The 26602-nt window shown below is 39.6% G+C and overlaps 1 protein-coding gene across 3 annotated transcripts in view; it reads left to right on the forward strand.

Annotated features, from left to right (window-relative positions):
* The window catches only part of zzef1 (zinc finger, ZZ-type with EF hand domain 1), a 240311-nt gene that overhangs the window by 16009 nt on the left and 197700 nt on the right, over positions 1-26602 (forward strand). For all 3 annotated transcript variants that reach the window (XM_060848324.1, XM_060848326.1, XM_060848325.1), the window contains exons 2-7: positions 989-1133; positions 3330-3524; positions 7645-7822; positions 13075-13274; positions 21366-21576; positions 21762-21878. In XM_060848324.1, the coding sequence (XP_060704307.1) occupies positions 989-1133; positions 3330-3524; positions 7645-7822; positions 13075-13274; positions 21366-21576; positions 21762-21878 (1046 nt within the window). The remainder of the gene's footprint in view (positions 1-988; positions 1134-3329; positions 3525-7644; positions 7823-13074; positions 13275-21365; positions 21577-21761; positions 21879-26602) is intronic.

A 26602-nucleotide genomic window follows, 5' to 3' on the forward strand; every position in this document is an offset into this window, starting at 1 on the left:
ATTATTTACAATGGGCCTAGTCATGTCTCATCAAACTTCTGACGGAGATCTTTGGCCATTAATAGTGCAAACTCACCTCTTCCCCTCAAGTAGATGAAGCTGCCACTATTTATTTTAGTGACAATTATCTGTCGATCTGAGGAATGTATCCCAAGTAAGCAAAGAAAAGATTAGCATATCTTTATTCCCTAAAGAGGGACAAAACCAAATGACAGCCAGTGGCATCTCACATGGAGTAGGAGAAAGTGAGGACTGGAGATCAGCGTCAAAACGTGTGGTGCTGGAAAAGTACAGCCAGTCAGGCAGCATCCGAGGGGCAACGGTTGACATTTTGAGCTTATCCTTGAAATGTCGACTCTCCTGTTCCTCAGGTGCTGCCTGACCGGCTGTGCTTTTCCAACATCACACTTATTGACATCTCACATGTAGTCACTTATTTAAATGTAGGAAATTTGGCATCACAAGGTGTCTCAAACAGCAGTGAAATAGATGATCAGATCATTTAATTTAAAGAAAAAGCTGAGGGAAAGATATTGCTTACTTGCATTTATCTGAGATGAAGCAGTTTGGTTTCATGCTTTATTTGAAAAACTGCACTTCCTACAGTGCAGCACTCCGAGTACTGCAATGGATTGAGAGTTTAGATTTTTGAGCTTGCTTCTGGTTTCGGAATTTGGTTCATTCTGTGATTTGCTCTGGGGCTTGAGTGAGAGCAATTCCACTGAGCCAAGACTGACCCCTTTTTTATGATTTCTACTTTTCTTTGCCAAAATTTTTGACTTCATTGACAAAGTGATGGGTGTTCTCTTTAAAAAAAAAAGAATTTAAAACTGTAAAAACAAACTTAGATGTAATGTTCTGTACACAGTGATCAAAATTTATAGGCTAATCCTATTAGTGATAACTACTTGTACTTTCTTCAGTTGCTTTCTTCAGCTTTAGAGAATGTCGTTATTATATCACTTTTTTTCAATTGCTTCCTTGCCAGGCATTTGCTCAGTTCGATGCAGAAGGAGATGGCACAGTTGCTGTGGAGAACATGTTGGAGTCATTGAAAACTTCTGGCGGTGCCAATCTGCAGGGTGAATTAAGTCATGTGATTCGGCAATTACAGGGGTGCTCCCTCACACCAGGTAGCGATGCTCATTACTAAATTACAATAATTAAAAGCTGTTCCGTTATTTGTCTTTTCCTGTGAAGATAGACAAATGTTTCATCAACATTTCTGCTGTCACATTTGTGTTAATTATTCTCCTTTTTATACACTTTATAAAAGCTATGAGATTCTTTTTGTATTTGCTTCTGTGCTATTTCATATTCTGTTTTCTCACTACTTATCAAGTTTTTGGTGTTTTGTTGGCTTCCAAAATACTCCCAAACATCAGCCCAGTGTTTATTCTTTTAACATTAAACACTTCTTCTTTTGATCCAGTATGGCTTACTTCATAACTCATGGATGGATTAAGTTTTTGTAGTTTTAACAATGTGTTTTGTTAAATGTTTTGTATTGTTCCCTTTAAATGTTTTCCAGTTTATTTATTGTCATGACCTTTTAGTCTATTTTGTTAATCAATCATAGCTATCTCTCCCCTTGCACTATGAATTTGGATTGATTTAAATTTAAATTTTTGTTTGCTATTGGAATATGTTGCTTTCAAATTTAATATGGACTTCAGTTGTGTTATGATTGCTTTTTCCCAGAGAATCCTTTGCTGTGAGAATACCGATTTAATTCTGCCTAATTGCACAATACTGATATAAAATAGTTTTATTCATAGTTGGTGTCAGAATACATTGCTCCACAAAACTGTTAGAAAAGCGTTCTGCAAACTCATCTTCCTTTGTATCGGTTTACCAATTTTATTTGTTTATTGTATGTGAAAATTAAAATCCCACATTGTTATTACATTGCATTTGTTACAAGCTCCAATTTCTTTTTGCTTAATGCCCTGGCCGATGGTATAACCCTTGTTAGCAGGCTCCTTAAATCATTTTCTCAGCACCTTATTCCTAATCTCCACATGTAGTCATTCTGCTTCCTGATCCTTTCTCACTGATGTTCTTTATTGTCAGGACTATCCACCTTTTCTATTCTGACAGAAATTTAGGAACTGCCCTAAGTCCTACAGTTTAACCTTTATCAATGCTAATTTTTGAATTTTTTTCACGTTTCTCTCTCTTTGGTCCATGAATACCGGTAGGTTGTACATTATGCAGATATTGCAGCCAAACATGGTTACTCTAACATGGACATTTGAGGGTCACTGTTAATGTGGGAGATCTAACTGTTAATTGTTTTCCATTTTCCTGGCTTCTCTGAGCAGACCTCAGATAGACTTGGGTTTGAGATTAATGTATAATACATTCCAGTATTTTATTTTTGAAATTTTTTATTTTTGAAAATGCCATTTGTACCTTGATCTCCCTTGACATCTTTTCTTAAGCCATTAAAGAACCTCCTTTAAAGTTTCCTTGCTGCATATTTGGTGCTCCAAGTGTTGCTTTAACCATGTTATTCTTCACATGAGTCTTTAGATCATCTCTATTTCCTTTGAACTAAGCAGGAGGCCATTCAAGCTTTAACCCTCCACAGAATTGGGGGTCTAGTATCCAGCATCTGGATTATATGATCAACCCATTTTTGCTATACCATATTGGCATCTCTGTGCCTGGAATATTTGCTTTTCTGAGTACCTTGTGTTACCATTAAGTTTTCATAATTTTCCTGAAGCAGCCTTGATTTTTGGTGACAAGTGGTCCACATATATTATTATTGTTCGTTCCGTGTCTGATTTTCAGTGAGTACCAATGTTTATTCTGTCCCTATATGGTAGATTCCATTAACTACACATCACAATTGTGAAAGAAATTATAAAATATTGACCCCTTTTTCATATTTTTAACCATAAAGTCATTAGCCACAAATATTTGTGGAAGACTGGCATCCACTTGAATTGTAGGAGCTGGCCAGGAGAGTTGCACATCTACTGTGTGTGCGCATAATTCCTCAGTGTTGGGTAAAGTTTGTGTTGCACCAAACTGGGAATTGCCCAGAAAGAAATTTATAACTTTTTTTAGTTGACCTATTGTTTGCCTTCAAAATATTTTTAAAATATGTTGTCTGTCTATTTGGGATTGAAACGTAATTATTGTAGGGCTTTCATTTTGCCAATGCTTGTTCTAACCAGTGTTGTTCCCAAGATGTACTACGCACTTTGCGAAGATGGGAAGTTGTCTTAGGTTTTCTGAGTGGCACATTGTAACTGGTTTTCATTCATTGTACATGGTTGCTTTTGTTTGCATTTATTTCTCTTATTTTCTTCTTCTAGGGTTTGTTGACATCTTTTCAAAAAACAAGGAACGCATGGGTGTTCATGCTGCAAAAATCTTGCGTTTCCTCCACAGGAACCGGATTCCAAGTACTGCAATTCCATTCCCTGTGATGGACAGTTACAACAACATCTGTGCCATGCGTTCCTCTGTTTTGAAAGATTGCCTAAAGCAGCTATTAGAGAAAAAAAATGGTAAGATGTTTATCGTTATATAACTGTTTTGGTGGCATGAGTGCGGCTTTTAAAAAAGTTATTCGTTTTGTCAAACATACTTTGAAAAACAGTTAAAGGTCTTGGTTGGCTTAAACCTTTGTGAAGCTGTTTGAGGGTAGTCAGGTGTTATGGTTAAGTATGTGTTGTCTCTGCATAGTTCCTTGTCTATTTTAACGTGTTTGGGATCTCACTTCTTGGTGTCTGGCAACAAAGCTGGTCCTACTGTCTGAGAACAATGTGCATACTGAACCCTTATTTCATGGGGTGCGTTGGGGAGCAAGTACCCAGGGCCATTTTTTAGATTAGATTAGATTCCCTACAGTGTGGAAACAGGCCCTTCGACCCAAACAGTCCACACCGACCCTCCAAAGAGTAACCCACCCAGAGCCATTTCACCTAATACTATGGGCAGTGTAGCATGGCCAATACACTTGACCTGCACGTCTTTGGACTGCGGGAGGAAACCAGAGCACCTGGAGGAAACCCACGCAGACACGGGGAGAATGTGCAAACTCCACACAGACAGTCACCCGAGGCCGGAATCGAACCTGGGACCCTGGTATTGTGAGGCAGCAGTGCTAACCACTGAGCCATCGTGAAAGAGCTCCAAACAACTTGGCCTATCATCAAGTCCATACCATTTTATGGTATGGATTGGCAGCAGGTAACCGGGAAGGATAAGAAACTCAGCATCCTATGTGGTGAGGGAAACGGAGTTGATGTTTCCATTCCAGTGTGACTGTTCTTCAGAACTGAAGAGAGATGGAAATGAGATGGGTTTCATGTTGTGGAGAAAGTGGGGGAGAGTCAAGTGAAACAGAAGAATAGGTTGGGAAAAGGTTTGAGGATGAGAGATATTAAAGATTGAAGGTGGCAAGGAAAATGATTCAAAATAAAATATGTATATATGTATGAAAGAGTCTAACTGTAAAACAATGACCAAGAGCAAAGTGATTTCCAGGGCACCAAGAGAACGCTTGGACTCTGAAGAAGAAAGGTGATGAACCGGGAATGTGATTGTGGAAAACTTAGAATAGCTGATGATTTTAGGAAAGAATTGTAAAGTTTCTTAGCCTTGATCATTCCAGTAAATGATATTTATTTGCATCAGAATTCAAAGGGGCAGCCTAAATCATTTCAGGGATAAATCGCTACCCTCAAATTCACGTTTAGGAGACCAGCAAGCTTAAACTGTTTATTTGACCCCCAGGAAATGTATAATTTTTGATTTTTATTACTGCAGAGAAGTTAATTTGTGACCGTTTAAGCTTGATGTTTGATGTGCTACTGATATAACGTAATGATGCTAATGTGTGTCAGGGTCAGGCAGAGCTGTGATTCTCTCTTGTTGAATAACTTTGATACACATCTAGACTCATGAATATTGTAGTAACAATTTTCAAGCTAACATTGTATGGATTTTTTTTTGCAAAGCACCTGACATCTGGAAAGATTTTGCTTTGTAAACCCAGTATTTTCACTGCAGTTCAGTTTGTTAATTTGAACTTTTTTAACTAAGTCGATTTGAAGACAATCCATTAGTGTTGAAGCGTTATATCTTAAAATTAACTGCATGAAATGTACCTTTAGATTCAAATGCCTTCAGGGCCAGGCTTTGCTATAGTAGGTACCTACCATTGAATAAACACATCCTTGCACATTTCAGCTCAAAATATTATTGTCTATTACTGTAGAGCAAGCTAATAATGGAAGAGTGAGCAAAAGAGGGCTTTTGGGACTTGAGTGAACAGAGAAAACAACTATGGAACTCTTTAAGCAGAAAGGTTCAAAGAATGTGAAATAAAGGTTTGAGCAGGAAGTAGAAATTGTTACAGGTAGGTACAATGTTGAACTAGGTGCAGAGAAGAAATGTAAACTATTTTTAATTTTGGCATTTTTAAAACTGTCAACATCATTACTATCTGGAGAAATGAGACTTCATAAATTAATTTTCCATGCCAGAGAGGTTGTTAGATTCTTGTTAGTAAAAGGGCACTCCTGATGGATGTGGTCTAGGGTGAGATATTTATATATACTTATATATTTTTAGATATTTGCGTTTGCATTTGGCTTTTGAAGTAGTGGCATGTGGGTTTTGGTCTGTGAGTATGAGGGGGTTTAATGATTAATTTGTCATTATTTCTGGACCCTTTTTTAAAGGGAGAAAATGGGAGACCCTGCGGATATTATGGGAGTTATTTTTGCATTCGAAGAATTTTGAGTGTGCAATAAATGTTGAGGCACATTAACTAGGTTTGACTTTAGAAAGAGCAGGTTTCTTTGGCAGAGGGGCAAAACTGATAGCATGGAAAACTGTTGGTTCAAATTAGCAGAAGTCCTGGTTCAAGTTAGATGTATGAAACAGTTATTCACAGTGAAAGAGATAGTTGAGAATTGTTAGGAAATAGATAGCCTCAGTGGAAGGATTTGAGTTTGCAAGTTCCAGAGGTATTTAATTAGAACCTTGAAAGTGTTATTTGAAGTTATGTTAGTCTATAATCAGTTGTGTGACTAATTAAGGAACAGGTTACGAAATTCTCAAAACAAAGAATTGAACAAAACTATGCAATCTTTCAAATTGTGTAATTTGTTTGTTCTGTTTCACCTTTTTTGTGTAATAAACTTCCGTTTTATTGTTACAATTGGATCTTACAAGCTTGTTTCGATGAAAGATCATCTTGTTCAATTAAAAAAAAAACACAATATGATCTATCAAATCAGATTGAGGTTAGGATTTCACTTGTCCTGCAATAACATCAGCTGGATCACAGTATGAATTTTAAGTCGCTGTGCCAAGTTTACTCCACATCAACTACGTGACATTCGATATTCCTAAAGAGTGAGACAGGGAGCAAAATACTGCATTTGCAAAAATAACAGCTGAACAGTACAAATTATACAGTAATAGGATGTTGAGATTTCACCGCGCTTTTGTATTGCTCCAAGTTGCTGTGTCATATAAACATAATGAAATACCATTGGCATTCCTATTGTTTTGACAGCCAAATGACCCATTATAATTCACTTGTTATCCAGATCTCCACAGAATCTTAGATAATTTTAATAAATGCCAACTTTTTGATTCTGGTCCTATTTTGTAATTGAGTTGATGGGAGTTCAGATACATGCTATACTGTTCTACAGCACTGTCTGTTGATATCACTGACTACCGATGACTCCAGGTCTCTCCAAGGGCATTCAACATCCTCCATCCCTGACCTGATTCCCAACACCCTTTCATCACAAAAAATAATCGTGCTCGCAATGATCATGCATGCCTCCCCTCCCATCCCCCGTTTTTCCCAAGCTCAGGCCTGACCCTTCTGAGCTGTCTTGGTACTTGGCCACCTAGCTGATACTGTGTCCTCTTCCACACCCAGCTGGCATTGTGTCAACACCTCACCTGTCTCAAACTGCTGGCCACCTCCCACCTCATTTGGACTCTGGTATGAAAATCTGTATTATTTGCAGGCATGAGAATTACACACATTGTAGTTTATTTTAGCTCATGAGTTTGAACCACACTGAGAGTCATTGCAGATTTTGAAACAATTAGATGTATCCCATGATTTGACAGGCAGTTTGGTAAATATGTCCCGAAACAAGATAACATAAGTTATTCCACTCAGATCGAAACAGCATTTGGAGTTTGTTTGAATATCTGTGTTTGGAAGATTTTTAAAAAAAAGTTATTTAATTTGATGACTTTAAACTAGAAGTTAGTTTCTTGTATTACGAGGAATAATACAAGAAACTGGACGTGGGTATTGTGACATTAAAAGAACCAACAGAAACTGATGACAGCTCACTGATGTATATGCCAATTACATTCAGTGCCTGGTTTGACATTTGTTATCCATGTCATGCTTCAGATAACCTGAGGTAAGATGTAGTCTGAAACACTTATGCCCTCAGGTCACATGTAATGTAGTGGTGATATCACAAGCATGTCTCTTAAAGATATATAGACAGACTAACTGTAACTCCTCCCATAATGGAATTCAGGAAACCAAAACCAAGTTAAATCATGGATAAACAGCTGTGTATTTTTGTTTGAATTGTGTCTAATAAATGTAATGTATTTCTCAACTCTTTACAGAGCAGACAATTCAGTGTTCCACAGATAGCGATCAAGAGCTAGATAAGTTGAAGATGATAATCAAGTGCTACACTACCATAGAAGCATCTTCAAACTCTACAGATATTGACAAGATGACCAATGGAGAAACCACTTCTTATTGGCAATCAGATGGGAGTTCTTGTTCACACTGGATCAGGTGGGCAGACCAATCATAGCAGAAACCTTACATGTGCATACTCATATGGGGATCACTTAGCTCAGCTGGCTGGACAGCTGGTCTGTGATGCAGAGTCATGCTGACAGCATGAGTTCAATTCCTGCAATGGTTGAGGTGTTTGTGAAGGAACCTCCTCATCAAGCCCTCCCATCTCTAATGAGAAAAAAACTCTTATGGTCCTTTGTAGCTATGGCACCTTCACCGTTTACCTTTGTATTTTGCTTTTAGGAATAAATATTTGTTTACAGAGGAACCTCACTTATGAGATCGGGCGCTATTTCATTTGGATAATTGATTATTCGGTTAATTGATTCAATGCCTTTCCTCTGGGGTTCTGTTAAGTCCAGGAGACTAGGCAGCAGCAGCACACCTCGTGCAAACCCCTGCCCCCTCCCCTAACCCTGTCCAACACCACCCACCACCTTCACCACTGACCCCAACCCGGTTCAACGCCGTCCCCAACCACAACCCTGTCCAACACCGCACCCACCCCCGTCCACGCCCATGCCTGGCCCCAAGATGGACATAATATTTCTACAGAGCTGTATCTATCTTATGGGTGGGAAATATAGGAAGAAAGACTCTTGTGGATCAAGAGTCCAAAACGTGAGGGTGGAATGACGTGATTTTCTCTCAGTTCTTTTGTTTTTGGCATGATGTCACATTATTGGCTGCAGAGTATGGATGATCTTCAATTGAGTAGACAGTCAGTTAGACCTAGGTCTTTGCTTAAGTTAGATGTTCTTCTTTTCAAAGTCTGAGGATTGCTTTTTTTTCCCTTTACTCTGAGGATGAGAAAGTGAGTCCTGTCATTACTTGTAGGCTTTCCAGATGTCTTGAGTACAACTACCTTTCTCAATTCTGTGACAAATGATAATTTGAAAATTGAATAGCTGTTGCTTGGCAGCTGTTAATTCCAAAGCTACCTAGTGCCAGCTTGTCTCTTAAAAAGTATCAAATCCAGTTTTTTTTTAAGTAGTTATATGACTCTCTGTAACCAATAAATGAACATCTCTCAGATCTATGTTTGACCTTGGAATTGTTTTTGGAATAAAGCACATTTGGTGCATTCTCTGCAAAAAGCAGTGTCCAAATTTCCATTTTTCCCATGTTAATTTTCAAAAAGGTTTATGTAGTCTTTACCAAATTAACCAGATTGCTGAGAATCTAAAGTCCCCTCTAGCTGACCATGATTTGGAGATGTCAGTGTTGGACTGGAGTGGTCAAAGTCAGAAGTCACATGAAACCAGGTTTTATCACTTCACCTGAACAAGGAGGTGTGACTTCCGACCGATTGGTGAGACCAAGCAGATGTCCTTCTTGAAATGACTTTAGTGAATCTGATGGGGTTTTACAATAATTCAGCACTTTTATTGCCACCAATACTGATTTCTGTTCCAGTTTTTTCTATAATCCTATATTCGAATAAAAATTTTGTATCTGCCATTTAGCTTCTCAAACCGGAGTTTTCATCCATTAAAATTGGGACTGATCTTCTCCTTCAGCTGCCACCATGTCACTTCTTAACTGTGTTCCCTCTGAGTGCAGTTGAGATTTTAAAATAACCTTTGCTGTTGTATAACCAACAAAATTAATAACCTCACACTTCCCTACCTCGTTGTTACATCTGCCCACTCATTTGATCTACTGTATCTCTTTTGCATTCTGTTGCAACTCTTCTCTAAAGTTACATACCCATTGAGCTTTGTGTTGGTTCTGTTAGATTTATTTTTGTGTTCCATCAATTACAGCTGCCAAGTTACCAATGATCTGTTTATCACTATTTTCTAATTTCTGTAATGAGAAAATAATGCAACTGTTCAAAATAGTGGCATCTGGGCCCAAGTACCTCCAGGGAAATGCGGGAGAGAGGAATATAGCTAATGCTGATGGTGTTAAGGTGAAGTAGAATGAGAGGAACATATATTTTATTTCTCTTTTTGCAGCAGAAGACAATGGTTTTGCACCAGAAATAGTGGATAACTGTGGGCCTACTATTTTACATAAGCTTTTTTATCCTTATTCTGCTTGCTTTCTGTTAACCAATCTTCCATCCATGATATGTTATGCTTAACTCCATGAGCTCTTATCTTACAATATTAATCTTTTGTATGACCCCTTACGGAATACCCTTTTGGAATCCGGCATGCTATATCTATTGGTTTCCCTTTATCTAATCCTCAACAATCTCCAATAGTTGTCAACCAAATTTATTTTCATGAGACTATGTTAATTTTGTCTGTTTATACTCTGATTTGCTACTTGCACTAAGGCTTCTGAATGACTTATATCAGAGTGTTTTCTCTGTAGTTCTCTTGTTACTTTCCCCTTCCTTGAATAATGGTGTTGCATTTTGTAATTGTAATTAACTGTGACAACGAAAAACCATTCTCGAATTTGAGGAAGTTCAGAAAATAATATCTAGTGCATACATTGTCCTTTCACCTGCCTCTCTAATATTGCGAAGATGCAGGCTATCAAGTCCTGGGGGTTTGCTTTCATTAGCTCCATGGCTATTTGTTTTTTCCTGTATGTTTGTGTCTTCTGTGAGAACAGAAACAAAATATCTCTAGTTCTGAAGAAGAGTCTTATCGGACTTGAAAAATTAGCTGTTTCTCTCTTCACAGATGTTGTCCGACCTCCTGAATGACTCCATTTTTATTTCAGGTCTCCAGCATCTGCAGTATTTTGCTTTCAATAACAAATAATAATAATTATAATGAACTAATTTATAACAATACAAAACACTTGTTCCTTTCACCTAACACCATCAGTATTACCTCTGTTCCTTACTCCCTCAGGTATAGTTAGATTCTCTGGATTTACTTGGGTCTGGGTGCTATTACACAGAACAGGTTGCATAATTTTGTCATTACTTTTAGTACTGCAAACGACAAAGTAACAAACCCAATCCTGACCACAATGTGATCCCTTTGGCAGACATCAGGAACTCAGTACTGTTCTTGGCCCTTGACGTACGGATCTGAAAATGCAACTAGAGCAGTTAGCTTCAACATGTAAATAACCAACCTTTGATCATTTTCAAGCTCACTTAGATGAGATTCCCTAAAGTGTGGAAACAGGCCATTTGGCCCAAAAAGTCCGCACTGACCCTCCGAAGAGTACCACACCCAGACCCATTTCCCTCTGACTAATGCACCTAACACTATGGGCAATTTAGCATGACCTGCACATCTTTGGACAGTGGATGGAAACCAGAGCACCTGGAGGAAACCCATGCAGACCCGGGGAGAATGTGCAAATCCACGCAGACAGTCTGAGGCTGGAATCGAACCTGGGTCCCAGCTAACCACTGAGCTACCGTGCCACCCCAAGTTCAACTTAGTTCAAAGTCCGTTTATTCTTTCACGGAGCGTGGGAGCTGCCAGCATGGCAAGCATTTATTGTTTGTACCTAATTGCCTACGAACAAAGGGACCATTTCAGAGGACAGTTAATAGTCTACTACCTTGCTGTCGGTCCTATGTCACATGTGGGTCAAACCCACATGTAAGGATGGTAGATTCCATTATTTTAAGAACATGTGTGAGTCAGGCCAATTGAAAATAGTTATTGTCATAAATAAGATTGGTTTTATACACCAATTTTATTCTTTGAATTTACGTTCCATTAGCTGCCTTGGGTGAGATTTGAACTCATGTTCTCAGAGTATTCACTTGGGCTTCTCGGTTGATAGTTCAATGACACTACCACTATGTCACCATCCTCCTCCTCCTACCATCTCAAATAAAAAGAGAGAAAATATCAAGAAAGTGAGAGAGTGCACCGTAAAACCTTAGTTGCTCCCAGAAATGGATCTACCCAGTGCTAATTTGCACGATTCTCAACATGGTGTCAGAAAGCTTTGAGAGAATCTTCGATCTGCCTGATACTTTTGCACTTATGTCTATATTTGAGTTTCACATATAACATGACTTAGATAGAATTTATGCAATAACATGAATTATGCCTCTAGAGAGGAAAAAAAACAAGCACCACACTTTTGGGCTTATGGAAGTAGCTTTGTGTGCCGGTTTGCTGCTGCATGGGATTCTGTAAACTGATGAATCTGAGGGTTGCAATTTAAATCCCATTGCAATCTATGTTTTGTACCACCACCCTGATTGCTGGCGAGCTCAGTATGATCATTTATTGGGCAATCTAACCCAAGAAAGTGTTACAATTTTTCTCAAAAGCATGGGGTGTTCCTAACCTCTGGCATTCCGTGGTATCTTTTCAAAGTCCAAACTTGATCACAATGCTTCATTTCTTGATTTCTTCCCATGGCTTCTCACCCAGTGTCATTGCTTCATCAGGCATCATGCTCACATAATTATCTTATATTTACCTTTTATATTTATATGTTACCTTTGTATAAATGTCATGTGTTTCTTTGTTTTATCCATCATTGCCTTCACCTAGGCACTCGCCCCAAGCAAGGTCAGTTTGTATGCAATTGCAGTAGCTCGGTGTCAGATCTGGAATGAATTTGGGAGAGAGGAGTGCATTATTAAACAAAATAAATATTGACAATTTTAATTGGTAAATATGTAGAAATCAATGTGTTGACCACCAATTTAAAAAAGGGGAGATTAAAAAGATGTAACTGATGTATGTTCGTCCATTGCATTTAGAAATATCCTGCATAATTAAGATTTAAAAAGATTGAGGGGAAAAAATATAATTAATTTGGGAAGACAAAACCAAAATGTACAAGACCTGTCCCTGAGAGTTGTCTAGATTTGGTAAGGGCCCAGTGACCCCTCTTTTGCTGTTTTTTTTTTTCTGTTTGTACCACACTGTTATGGCTGCTATCACATTGATTGTACCTTTTATCAGAAAAGATTGGGTAAACCATTGAGCTCTGACCTCAATCTCTAATGAATGGCCTCCCCTGAAACAATAACTTCGCTTCACTGGTACTAACTTCCCAAGTGTCTCCAGTGCTGGCTGATTTGGAGTTCCAGTATCAGTTCGTCAAAAGAAGTGTCAAAAATCAATTCCTTTCTTGATGTCTGTCACCTCTCCTTGCTCAGAAAAGAAATCAGTGTACTGATATTGGGACAAATTGTCAAACTCCGGGCTACGGTGAGAGGTTCAGGAAGAAGAAATTAAATGCTGATCTCCAGCTTGGTGTAAATGCTTTATTCGTCAAATGTGCACTACATATATTTGTCTAATTTTCAAACAGAAATTTTCTAAGTGTGAATGAACTTGCTCTTTATTTTGTAGGTTGCGGTTAAAACCTGATGTCGTACTGAAGCACCTATCAATAGCAGTGGCAGCTAGTGATCAAAGCTACATGCCACAACAGGTCACTGTATCCTTGGGGAGGAATCCCAGCAATCTGCAGGAAATCCGTGATGTCCGTATTCCCAGTAACATGACTGGATACGTCACTCTGCTGGACAATGCAAACGTCAACCACCCAAGTAATTGTACAGAGCTTTGCTTTTGGTTGAAATCAGGGTATAAACAAACTGTCTGTTTAATCTTGCATTGCATTCAGCATGCATGCAGTAAACATGATTTCTAATATAGGCCGAGATTAGAGTGTAATCTGAAGAATAATTCTGACATGCTGGGTGACACAGACTGAGTTATAAAATTCATAATTATTAGCTCGTGCATGAACCTATATAGCACTTCCTCTTGTTAGGCACTGCAGCAGCTTGCTTGATTCATTCTGTTTAATTTGACCAAGTTCTTCCAAATGTAACTCTTGTATCAAGGGAAAGTGGCTACCTTGGAATTGATTATTGTAGCTGGGCATTGATAGGTAAAAAGGGCGGCACGGTGGCACAGTGGTTAGCACTGCTGCCTCACAGCGCCAGGGACCTGGGTTCAATTCCCGCCTCAGGCGACTGACTGTGTGGAGTTTGCATGTTCTCCGGGTGCTCCGGTTTCCTCCCACAGTCCAAAGATGTGCGGGTCAGGTGAATTGGCCATGCTAAATTGCCCGTAGTGTTAGGTAAGGGGTATATGTAGGGGTATGGGTGGGTTGCGCTTCGGCGGGTCGGTGTGGACTTGTTGGGCCGAAGGGCCTGTTTCCACACTGTAAGTAATCTAATCTAAAATGGTTCAACTCTAAGTTATATAGTGATTGCGCAATCTATATTTTTTGGAGGGGCTATCACCTTGTACAGAATTGTAGACTAAATGTGGTCTATTTTGGAACTTGTGTGATGTCCTGCATTGTCATCCTTTCAGAAGGGAATTGAATAAATGGGAGAGAAAAAGTACAGCAATACGTGGAAAGTTGAGGTGTGAAGGGAATGAGTTGGATTTGAAAAGATGATGGTAGAATGGCCTCCTGTACTGTACAGTTATGTAATGCCTTGAGTAAATCCATGCAACATACAAGACTAAAATTTAATTTTGAAAAAAAAGACTTCATACCTCATTTTACGCACATGAAGCATGCAGCAGAACAAATTTTGTATAACAGTAAAAATGTTGTAGGAGGCATTCATTTCCTGTGTACTGTTTTTCTAATGGGAAAGTACAGGTTTACATGTGCGTGTACAATGACGACTTCATTCCCATGTCACCTCGATGAGCTAGCCAAGCTTCTGTATTCTGGTTTTGAAAAAAAATTGACTAATTTTTCTGAACTGTAACTTCTGGCATTGAAGCTAATCTGGGCTTTGAATATATATCTTCAATTCTAAAGTTAAGAGTTTTCAATGAAAGCTGCACTTTTGGAGCAATTGCGGTTTGTGAAGCTTATTTTCAAGCTACCTGTTGAAAAGCGAAATGGGTTTCCCTTACTCATGAAGCTTCCTCGCTTTCTCCATTTCGTAATGTAACAGAATCATACAGTAGAGAGAGAGAGAGGCCTTTCAGCCCATCAAGAATAATTACTGACCCAGAATAAAGGCACTCCTGGAGACCAGTGACTGCAACACGATTGAGTTTTACATCAGTTTGAAAGGGAAGGAAGTTGGGTCGAAGAGTGGTATTTTAAGCTATGGGCATGAAAGCTGATCTGGCTAAAGTGAACTGGCACACGAGGGAAAGATCAGCAGAAACACAGTAGCAGACATTTAAGGACCACTTGAGAAAACTCAATAAGGGCTTACTAACACATGGTTAACTAACACATTTAGGGAAACATCAACATAAGGAAAAAACATTTAACTGCACAAAGACAAATGGCATGTTAGAATATAAAGAATGTCAGAATGTTTAAAATGTTAGTCAGGAGGAAGAAATTAGAGCATGAGGGAACTAGCTAGAAATGTAAAAACTTAGCAAGAGTTTCGGCAAGTATCTTAAAAGGAAAAGAGGAAATAGAGTTTGGTTCTCTAAAAGAGTGGGGAATTAGTAGATAAGGAAATGGTAGATGAAAAGAACAAATGTTCTGCTCTGACACTGTTGAGGATACAAAAATCTTCCATTAATAGCGATAAATATACAAGGGGGAGAGAGAAAGGAACTTGGTGAAATTACAATCATGAGGGAAGTGGAAATCAGCAAACTGATGTTGCTGCAGGCTGTCAGGTCTCTGGGTCCAGATGGGCATCACTCCAGCATCTTAATAGAGGTTGCCAGCAAGGTAGTCGATGTGTGGGTATTAAAGTTTCAGAACGCCCTGGGTTCAAGAAAGGTTCCAAAAAGGTGTGAAGTAACAAATATAATCCCTCTATTCAAGAAGGAGGGAGGAAGTGATCTAGACCAGGTAGTTTGACAACTTGTGTTAGAATTGATCATTGAGATTATAGTTTCATTCTTCAGAAAATGCAAGGTCATGCTTAAAAAATTAATTGGAGGTTCTTTGAAGGAGTATCATGCACTGTGGATTAAGGCATGTCTTTAGATGTACGATACCTCAACGTGAGCTACAAATCTTCTCAAAACTCGCTAACTATACTTGAATTTCCAGATGCATTTGATAAGGTGTCAAATCAAAGGGAAAATAAAAGGTCATGGTACAGGGGGTAAAAGATTACCATGGATGCGCAAAATAGTGCGTAAATGTGTCTGTCTGATTGTCAGGATATGTCAAGAGTCCCATGCAGATGTTTGCTGGGCCTCAACTTTTATAAAAATGTACAGCAATGACTTAGATGAGGGAAGCAAAAGACTAATCCTGAAATTTGCAGATGACACCCAATAGGTAGGAAAGTACATGGTGAAGAAGACAAGGAAGTTGTAGGTGGACAGTAATAAGTGTGTTGAGTGAAAGGGCAGAAATCTGACCGCATATAATGTGGGAAAGTATGAAGTTGATCACTTTGGCTAGAAGAATGCTGGAAGAAATTAAATGGAAAATGGGTATGGATTTCTGTGGTGCAGAGAGATTTAGGTGTTATAGTGAGGGTCAGGTACAGCACATAATCAAGAAAGCTAATGGGGTGCTGTTTGTCGTTTTGAGGGGCATTGACATTAAAGTTGGGATGTTTTGCTTCACTTATATTGGAGTGTGTATATCTTGAATACTGTCTGCATTTTGGTTTTCTTATTTAAGGAAAGCTGTAAGTACATTGAAGATGGTTGAGAGAATGTTTACATTCTGGTAACTTATAATGAGCAAATTGTTTTATGAAGATAGTTTGGACAGACTGGGCATGCTTCCCCTGCAGTTTAAAGGAGTGAGTGGTATCTTGATTGAACCGTAAAAGGTCCTGAATATCCTAACACGGCGGTGGAAACAGTGTGGGCGAGTCCAGAAGTAGAGGCACAGTTTCAACAGGAGGCCCTTTCAGGACAGCGATGCAAGGACTTTGTTTGAGGATTGAGAGACTCTGAGACACTTCCTCTCATAGTGGTGGAGGTGGGGTTTTTTTACAAACTTTTAAGGTATAGGTGGATAGATGTTTGAAAGACAGGAAAAGCAGAAGTTATGGGGGCCAGTTGGTAAATGAGAATGTGGAATTAGAAACAATACATTAGCCACGATAATGAATGTTGGAACAGACTTGAGAGGCTGAATGATCTACTTCCTCTCCTATCTCAAATGTTGTAAAATATTTTGAAAACAGCTTTAGATTACTTTATTTAATGGAAGTCTGATATTTAGATTAGTTGTTTTTTGTTTTGCACAGCTTAGACAGACTGTACCTATGAACAATCACACCTGAGCTGACAGCCCTCCTTTGACAATAGGGAACTGATTTGTTTTTTAAGCAACTATCTGTTTTTTTAGTTGTGAAAAATCTCTCCTGATTAGTTTTGGAGGATTTTAAAGATTTTCTGGTATAACACGGCAACTCGGACAAAATCTTTAGTGGAAACTTGTGTTTATCACAGATTGTGTTATTGAAGAGGAGATAAATGTGTGTTTTCCTTTCACATTAATAACATCCGATACATGAAATATCTTTTGACTTTGTTTAGTTATTGTATTCCAACCGTCTATTGTTCTACTTCTGACATGAAAGATCAAATGATATATTTCTGCAGTCTGTTATATAGATTCATTAGATCTTGATTAAATTCTAAAATGTCTTTTAAATGCCCCATTTTCTGTATCCTTTTTTTCAACACTTGTACATGACATTTTTCGCACTTTATAAATTGGATCTTTGATTATGGATCATTCAGCGTTGATTTTAATTATGTACAGTAAATCCTTGGCCATTGCTATGCAACCTTCAAAGATGCCCACCACTCCATTCCCCCATCTGCATTTTGGCAAATCTGAACACAAGTGTATCTTTAGCAACAGCACATCTTTACCTAATGAGCTCAATGATTCCATGCTCATTTTGAACAGAAGCACAGTTTACAAGCAGAAATTGAAGTGTGAGGACCCAGTACAGAAGGTAGTGCAGTGTTGGTCTGAGGAAACAGAAGGTCTTCTATGAGATTGCTTAGAGTTGGTGGAACATTCCATATTCAAGACCTTAGCAGCCAACCTTAATGTGTATGCCACTACTGTTACAGACCTCAGTGGTAAGTGTGTAGAAGACGGTGTGCTGAAGAAGTTACTCTGAATGTTCCCTGGCTGATAACCACGGATGACCCAGACGATCCACTCCCTGTTGAAGTCTAGGTCTGAGGTGTACCAGTCGGGCAACCATGACCCATACAGGAAATCCAGGTACTACATTTGTAAGTCCATCAGAGATGCCAAGAGGCAATACCAAACCAAGCTTGAGACCCAGACTAACCACATGGACACCTGTTGTTTGTGGCAAAGCTTACACAATGTAACAGGCTACAAAGTGAAGTTGAACAGGTTTGCGAGCAACAGTTTATCTTTACCCAGTGAGCTCAACGCATTCTATGCACATTTTGAACAGAAATGCAGTGAATTGACGTCACCCACACCGTCAGTCTCGTGTGCACCTGCGGATGTTAGATTGACCTTCTTAAGGCTGACCAGGGAAAGTGAACAGCCAGGATGGAGCTTCTGACCCCACACTCTGGTCCTGTGTGGAAACAGCTGGCTGGAGTATATTCACTGGCGTCGTCTTCATCCTCATTTTGATCTGAAATCCCCACCTGCTTCAAGCAGATGACCACCATCTTGATGTCAAAGAAAAATCATGCAGCGTGCCTTATTGATTACTGCCAGGTAACTCTGACCTCCATAATTATGAAGTGCTTCGAGAGGTTTGTCATGGCTCACATCAACACGAGCCAATCAGATTGCCCCGATCCTTTGCAATCCTTTACTGATGTAACATATCCACAGCTGACGCCATCTCCCTAGCTCTACACTTATCCTTGGAACGTCTGGATAAATATATACTTATGTCAGTTTGCTGCTTATTGATGACAGCTCTACCTTCACCATAATTCCAAACAAACTCATCTTTAAACTCCAAGAACTAGGTCTTAGCTTCCCCCCTCTGTAATTGGATCCTTGATTTCCTGACCTGCAGACTGCAAGCAGTAGGAATAGGCAAAAACATCACCTGCACGATAATCCTCAGCACTGGTGCTCCGCAAGGCACAGTCCCCTATTGTACTCCTTGTACACTCACTGCTATGGGGCCAAATTCTTCATCAACTCCATTTTCAAGTTTGCTGATGACATCATTGTAGATTGAATCTCAAACAATGATGAGGCAGAGTATAGGGAAGATACTGAGACTTTAGTGGCCTGGTGTAAATATAACAATGTCTCCATCAACATCAGCAACATTAAGGAACTGGTCACTGACTTAAAGCAGTGGAGTGGGGGACGCTCGCCTGTCTGCATCAGTAATGCTAAGGTGGTGATGGTCCAGAGTGTCAAGTTCCTGTGAGTGATGATCACCGACAATCTGTGTTGGTCCAGCCATATCAACTTGAAAGCACATCAGTGTCTAATTCCTCAGGCTATGGAAATTCAGCATGTCCACAATTCACTTGCCTGTTTGTATAGATGTGGAGTTGAAAGCCTCCTATCTGGATGCTTCAGTGTGGTATGGAAACTGCTGTTCCAAAACCACAAACTTCAGAGAGTGCGACCACAGCCCAGTCCATCATGCAAACCAGCTTTATATTCATTGAGTCAAGATTAGAATAGTGCTGGAAAAGCACAGCAGGTCAGGCAGCATCTGAGAAGCAGGAAAATCGATGTTTTGGGCAAAAGCCCTTCATCGTTCCTGACCTGCTGTGCTTTTCCAACACTACTCTACTCTAAACTTGACTCTAATGTCCAGCATCTGCAATACCCACTTTCACCTGTCTATCTATTGACTCCCAACTATGCTTCCCACTGCCTCAGGAAAGCAGCCAACTTAATCAAAGACCCCTCCCATCCCAGTTATAATCTCTTCTACCCTGTTCCATTGGGCAGAAGATACAAAAATGTGAATACATGTACGGACAGATTCAAGAACAGCATCTTCCCTGCTGTTATCAGACTTTTGAATGGACTCCTCAAACCTTAATTCTGATCTCTCTCGCTTTCTCTCTGCACCTTCACTGTCCTGTAACACTGTATTCTGCGGTCTGTTTTGCTACCCTGGTGTACTTTGTATGGTACAATCTGCCTGTATAAGCGCACAAACAGAACTTTGTACTGTATTTTATTACATCTGAAAACAATAAATAAAGTCAAGTTTGGCAATCTGCCAATTGAAATTTTCTAAGAGTTGGAATTTCCAGCAGCCAATCGCTTTAGTGGTCAGATAATACATCCTTTTTTACAAAAAAAACCCCATAGATTGTAAATAAGTAGAAGTTGTATTTCAGTTTTACACTGACTGGAATTGATACATGCATATAATTTCAGTGTGCCTAAGTGAAGATGTTACTGCTTGGAGTTATTGTAAGTGAAACCGACAGCTCGTGTTTCATTGAAAGCTGTTGTGTTGGTCAGCCTGATCTTCAGTTATAGTTTGGATATGTGGGGTCCTTGAATGCACAACTGCTTCCCCTCTCCCTTCAGTCTCTCAAAGACTGAGCATAACCTTGCCTTGTGTCTGGAGTAATTCAACTACCTGTATGTTGGCATTTTCACTAACCAGCACCAGCAAGTCTGCAGGCATGCCAGATGACAATTTTGCTGTACTTTCCTCATGACTGAAAGCATTTCAGTTTTTCACTCCTCCTCTTTGACTACAAGAGTAACATTTCCTAAACTTTCTGACCACTGCCTGGGATTTGTCAGCCAGTTGTTTGCTTTAGGTAATGAGTAAGAAAGCTGGAACAATTCTGCCTGTCTTGTCTCTTTGCTGCTTGATAACCTTTCTAAGCTAACTTTCTGATTAAAGCTTTCTCATTAGACATCTGAACATTCCAGGCTGAGAATTGCTGTATGATTTCTAACTATTTTAAGATGCTAGTTTTCGAATTAGATGGCAAAAGACTAAATATAATGAATTTAAGTGCAGAGCTTTATTAGTTATACAGTATTAAGGCAGAATACCCCATCCTCATATTATTCAGCAACCTTAGTGCAGCAAAGGATACACCTTCCACTTGAGTAAGTTAGGAACATGTCACACAATTACGAACTTCCAGCCAGTGGGTTCTTCTCCATTCTTATTGCTAGGCTATTAATCCAGAGACCTAGGTAATGTTCTGTGATCCAGGTTCAAATCCTGCCATGGCAGATGCTGGAATTTGAATTTTAAATAAAATTCTGGAATCTAGAGTCTAATGATGGCCAATTGTCAAAAAAAAACCCGTCTGGTTCACCAATGTCCTTTAGGAAACTGTTGTCCTTACCTGGTCTGGCCTACATGCAACTGCGCATCCATGGCAATGTGGTTGACTCTTAACTGCCCTCTGGGCAATAAAATGCTGACCTAGCCAGTGATGCCCAACTCCTGTGAATGAAGTACACGTTTATTATTTCTAAAGGTTTGGCAAAACGTGATCATGGTGAGCATTCGGAGAATGAAGTGACTGACAAAATATATAAAGTTGTCCCTATTAGCAACACTTGAGAGCTGTAATCATAACCCGATGTAACTGGAAACTTCCTTTAAGGTGTAAGGTTAATAAGATTTCTTTGTTGGCCCGTGCATTTGTATGTTTAAATACTAGTTAGGTTTAAGCAAGATAAATTAATTATACAAAGTGTGAACAAAGAGGTAAGGTGACAGCAGAGTAATTTTCAAATTCCTTTTTCTAATCAGTTGTCCAGATAAATATTAAACGTTGCCATGGTGATGGCTGTGACACAAGGATTCATGGACTAAAGACAATGGGGTACCAGGTTGTGAAGAAATCTGGAGTTTCAGTATCTGATGCTTCTGCGATTTGGTACTTGACCTTGCTAACGACGTTGGTGACTGCGTCCATAGAAACAAACCCCGACCTTGCGCAAAATGTCCTTCGAATAACACAGTAAGTAGTTCTTACTCCTATATTCAAAATATTTCTAATTGACCCAGGGATGATTCCAATTTCACACTGTGTAGAATCATGGAATCATGTACATACTGATTTTTTTTCTTCTTCCTCCACTGTTAGTTGGTGCCAGTGATACTCATTTCAAGGTATAACTTGCTGTTCTTTCTCTGCTTTTGTAGAAAAGCACTACAGCACATGCCACCGCTGTCCCTCACTGTAGGATCTACAGAGTTGCCAAGCTTCATGTCGTCGAATGTTTTAGAGAAAGTGGACAGCTTTCTCATCAGGATTGCAGGGTAATTTTAATTTTCATAACTTACAATGATGAATGGATATTGAATGCAATGCAAATGACTCGTGTGTTTTGAAAGTTTCCTCCAACTCTTCTACACCTTTTTACTCCAATTCTGACATTTAGGTATAGTTAGTTTCCTTATCCCTATCACTGGGAGCCATGCCTAGAGATTTGAAGGGTCAAACTTTAAGGTTCCCTCTCGAATCTCTTCACTTTCCACTTCTCTCCTGTAACACTTCTTCTGTGCCTCCCTCAAATTATGTTTGATAATATTTCTAACATGTTTTGTGATGTTTTAATTCCTTGAAGCTGCCTAAAAATAAGTTACATGAGTTGGCTAATGTGCTGCTTTGTGGTATACAGTGACTGGTTCAATTCTCCCTTCCTGAACCTTGTCCCCACTGGTTAAACAGATCACCAGTCTGCTCTCATCAGCCAGCAGCCTATTAGTCTCTGGGATTATGCTGACTTCTTCCTTTGCTAGCTTACACCATAGCAATTATCCCCAATATGACCCTTTTTTTGTAACCTTCATTGGCACAATAAATATCAGTAGGAAGCAACTTCAATCTAAATCTCTCTCTGTCACGCACTCACTCACCTCCAGTTTAAAAAAAAATTCAGAGTGCATCACATAGATATTTAAGGCAGCTACTTGATATTTGTAGATAATATTTAACAATAAGTTGTCTGAGTCCATAGATCACTTGTTCAATTCTTGGTCTGCCAATTTATATCAGAGGGTACAAAGTGCACTTCTGTCTCTGAAGCAGAGAGAATAAATTGATTATATTCTGGATTGCAATTCAGTCAACCATTTGCTGGAAGAAGTCTTATCTCTTATCAAATAGCCCACTGACCCTCTATGTCCTGTATGAGTAAGGATGTGGCTTGGTGGGTGCTCTACAAAAGAAGCCAGAACGAATCACTGCTTTTGGGAGTGTTATCCTTTTTATAAACAGCAAGATCTGTGGGATAGTTTTGAATGAAGTTGTAACGACACCTCTGCTATTTGTCCTTTGTACCTGGCTTTAATCTAATAGCTGCTTCAGTATCAGGAATGTGGATCTGATATCTTAATCCCACTCAACTAATGAATTGCACCATCTTGTATCTAAGAGCTTGTGTGGCAGTGCATGAATAAGAGATGTTTGGAGGGATATGGGCCAAGTGCAGGCAGGTGGGACTAGTTCAGTTTGGGACTGTTCGGCATGGACTGGTTGGAGCGAACAGTCTTTCTGTGCTGTATGACTACATCTTATCCTCTAAAATACTGCAGATCTTGGAAAACCGAAATAAAAATAGAACATTGTGAAAGTTCAGGTTTGTGTATAGAATGTTAGTGCGTCAAGCCGATAAGAAGTGGAAAAGTTAATGGTTTTAAGCAGGAATGGAAGGTGGAAGGAAAGGAAAGTGCAAAAGGAAGAATCTATGTATTGTGAAAGTTAAAACAAAGGATGATGCAAGATAAAAGAACAAGCAAAGAAAAACTGTGATCAGCACAGGCAAAAATGGGTACAGCGGAATTATTACTATCGCTGGTCATTGAAGAATAGTGGGAAGAGCAACCGTGATTCATTGAGATTGGAGGTCGTAAAATACTGAGCTGAGAAGCTTTTTTAGACTAATGGTGACTAAAGACAGAATGGTCAGTGGGAATAGGGTGGAAAAATCAAAATGATAGTGACTGGAAGCTTGGGATCAATGAAACAGAAGTATTCCATAAATCCAAATGTGTGTGTGTGGGCTTCCCATTCTCTATAGCAATTTATCTTGTGAGCATGAATTATCATGTGGAAAATTGAAAGAAGCATATACAAGTTAACTGTTGGTCTTTGGAGGGATATTTGTGGCCCTGGACAGAGAGCGGAGCAGTGGGAAAAGGTGTTGCATTTCCTGTACTCCAGTTGGAAGATGCAGTGGGAAAGGGAGTGAATACACAGGCTGATTGAAGAGCAGATTGCCCAGGGTGTCACCGTGGAAGTGTTCCCTTTGGAACACTGAAAGGAGGGGAAAATGGGTTTGGTGGTGGAATCAGAACTGAGATGATGAAATGATGAAGTGTAATCCATTGATTGTGAAGATTGGTGAGTTAGAATGTGTGGGGACCCTACCATGATCCTGAGCAAGATGGGGTCAATGCAGAAGTAAGGGTTTTAGATTAGATTAGATACAGTTTAGATTAGATCACTTACAGTGTGGAAACAAGCCCTTCAGCCCAACAAGTCCACACTCCAAAGAGCAACCCACCCAGACCCATTCCCCTACATTTACCCCTTCACCTAATACTATGGGCAATTTAGCATGGCCAATTCACCTGACCTGCACGTTTTTGGACTGTGGGAGGAAACCGGAGCATCCGGAGGAAACCCATGCAGACACTGGGAGAATGTGCAAACTCCGCACAGACAGTTGCCTGAAGTGGGAATTGACCCCGGCTCTCTGGCGATGTGAGGCAGCAGTGCTAACCACTGTGCCGTCCGGGAAATGGGTTGAGAGCACTGTCGAGCCTGAGATAAAGTGGAAGATGGGAGAGGTTGAACAGATGTGGAGAAGGCTCAATCATCAAACGTCTGGACAAAAATGGGGCGTGCCAGGAATAGGATAGGAGGAAAGAATGTTTCACAGTTCCCAAGAAAGGCTAGGCATAATCTATAATCCCAATGGGCTCTTGTCGAAATGTATTTGGAAAAAGTGAGCAGTGTCGAAAGAGGAGGAAAGCTGAGCCACCAGCCAAGGAAGCAGTGCAGTATTCTAATCTGGTGTGGTAGTAGGTGTGAGTTTTGCAGGGTGATTCTTCTGACTCCCTCCACCATTTTAACAGTTTCCAGTTTCTGGATCCTAACCATGTTCTCTCTATGGATTTCTAATTTCTGTGCTCTGTGTCCCTCATTTCCTGGTGCAGTTTTGTACCAATATGAGATGCAGTGCTTGTGCTTTGACTTCCTTCCTTTCCACTGTCTAAGACTCTCCCTCTCAGCTTACTGATGAAAGAGTGATTTCCTTGCACTCGTTTCAGTTTAGTGTTTGCAGTATTTCACTGTGGCCTTTTTTGCACAAACAGGGACCAAATACAAATTGGACGTTCATTCAGTCTGCAATTCTGACCCTAAAACCTCTGGTCATGATAATTCTTTGCCACACTCTCACTTTTTTATGATTTCCTTTGTTTTATATCCTTATTCTTTTGTCGTTCAACCTCTCCCCACCTTCTACTTTATCTCATTATTTCCACCCATTTCCTCATGCCATACCTCTGTATTTCCTCAAAAGTGTTGCCTCCTCTTATTCGTAGTCTCACTGGTCATTAGCCTAAAGCATTAACTTTATTTATATCACTCCCACATAGTGTTGAGTGTCTCACTTTATTTTTTCCCTGTTGTGTTCATGGAAAAATAAAAGACATTTTGTCACACTCAAAACCCCTTTGATAGGAACAGATAAATGAAGGTTGCTTTGTGATAATAATGATGAGCATGACCATTTCTAAAGTAATGTTCACTCATTTAGATCAATCTTGTGAAGAAAAATGAAATTGATTTAATATTTTTGAGCTGGATATTAAAGTTTGGACATTAAACTTTGGACCTAGGAGAAAATGTGTATTGGGCAGCATTGTGGTTCAGAGGTTAGCACTGCTGCCTCACAGCACCAGGGACTGGGTTGGATTCCACTTTCAGGTGACCGTCTGTGTGGAGTTTGCAGATTCTCCCCATGTCTGCGTGGGTTTCCTCCGATTTCCTCCCACAGCATAAAGACGTGCATGTTAGGTACATTAGCCAAGCTAAATTGCCCATAGTGTCCAGACATGTATAGGTTGGGTGAGTTAGCAATGGGAAATGCAGGGTTACAGGGTTAGGGTAAGGGGTGGGTCTACGGGGGGTGCTTTTTGGAGGGTTGGTGTGGATTCAATGGGCCAAATGGCCTGATTCCATTCTGTATGGATTCTGTGATTCTACGTTTGTCTGGTTTCTATCTGGGTTGTTCCAACTCTAGCACTAAACTAGAATTTCACAATCTCTGGTGACATTTTGTAGTCTGCTTTAGTTCATGTATTATTCTGAACCTGTCAACACTACATATTTTGAGTACATTCATTTTTAAAAATTATTTATTCTCTGGATATGTTTAACACTGGGCCAGATACACACAATGCCCCAAAAAGGCATTCTTCAAGCATATGCTTAGTTGTGGAATGTGACTGTGAGTGGCTTTCTCAGTCACTGAAGAGAGAAGTTACAATTAGATAAATTAGACCTTTTTTATCTGAACATATTCCTTGTTTCAAAAGAATTTCCTTCTATTGCTAGCACGTCTGGACTTGGTTCAGTTATGTCACGGAATTTGATGAAAATGCAGGCAAGGCAACATTGGCTAAGTCTGCATTTAAAGCTAATGCCACCACTAAGTGGAGTGCTGCATCTGCAAGTAGCATTTCTATTGATGTACTGTGCTCATCAGGTGCAAGTTAACTGACCCAATATCAGCAAAGCATTGATAGGTAGATTCTGAAATTAATATTCAAAAACATCTTAAAGATGAATGAATGCAGTAGGGTGTAAGGTAGAAGTGTTTCTATTAGACCGTAAGAAATAGGAACAGGATTAGACATTTTGGCCTGTACAGCCTGTGCTGTACCATGCAGTAGAATCATCATGGCTGATCTGACATTCCTCCTGGACACTTTCTGCCTCTTATCTATAACTCTTGATTCCCTGACTATCA

This window comes from Hemiscyllium ocellatum, chromosome 31 (assembly GCF_020745735.1).
Source record: "Hemiscyllium ocellatum isolate sHemOce1 chromosome 31, sHemOce1.pat.X.cur, whole genome shotgun sequence".
NCBI lineage: Eukaryota > Metazoa > Chordata > Chondrichthyes > Orectolobiformes > Hemiscylliidae > Hemiscyllium > Hemiscyllium ocellatum.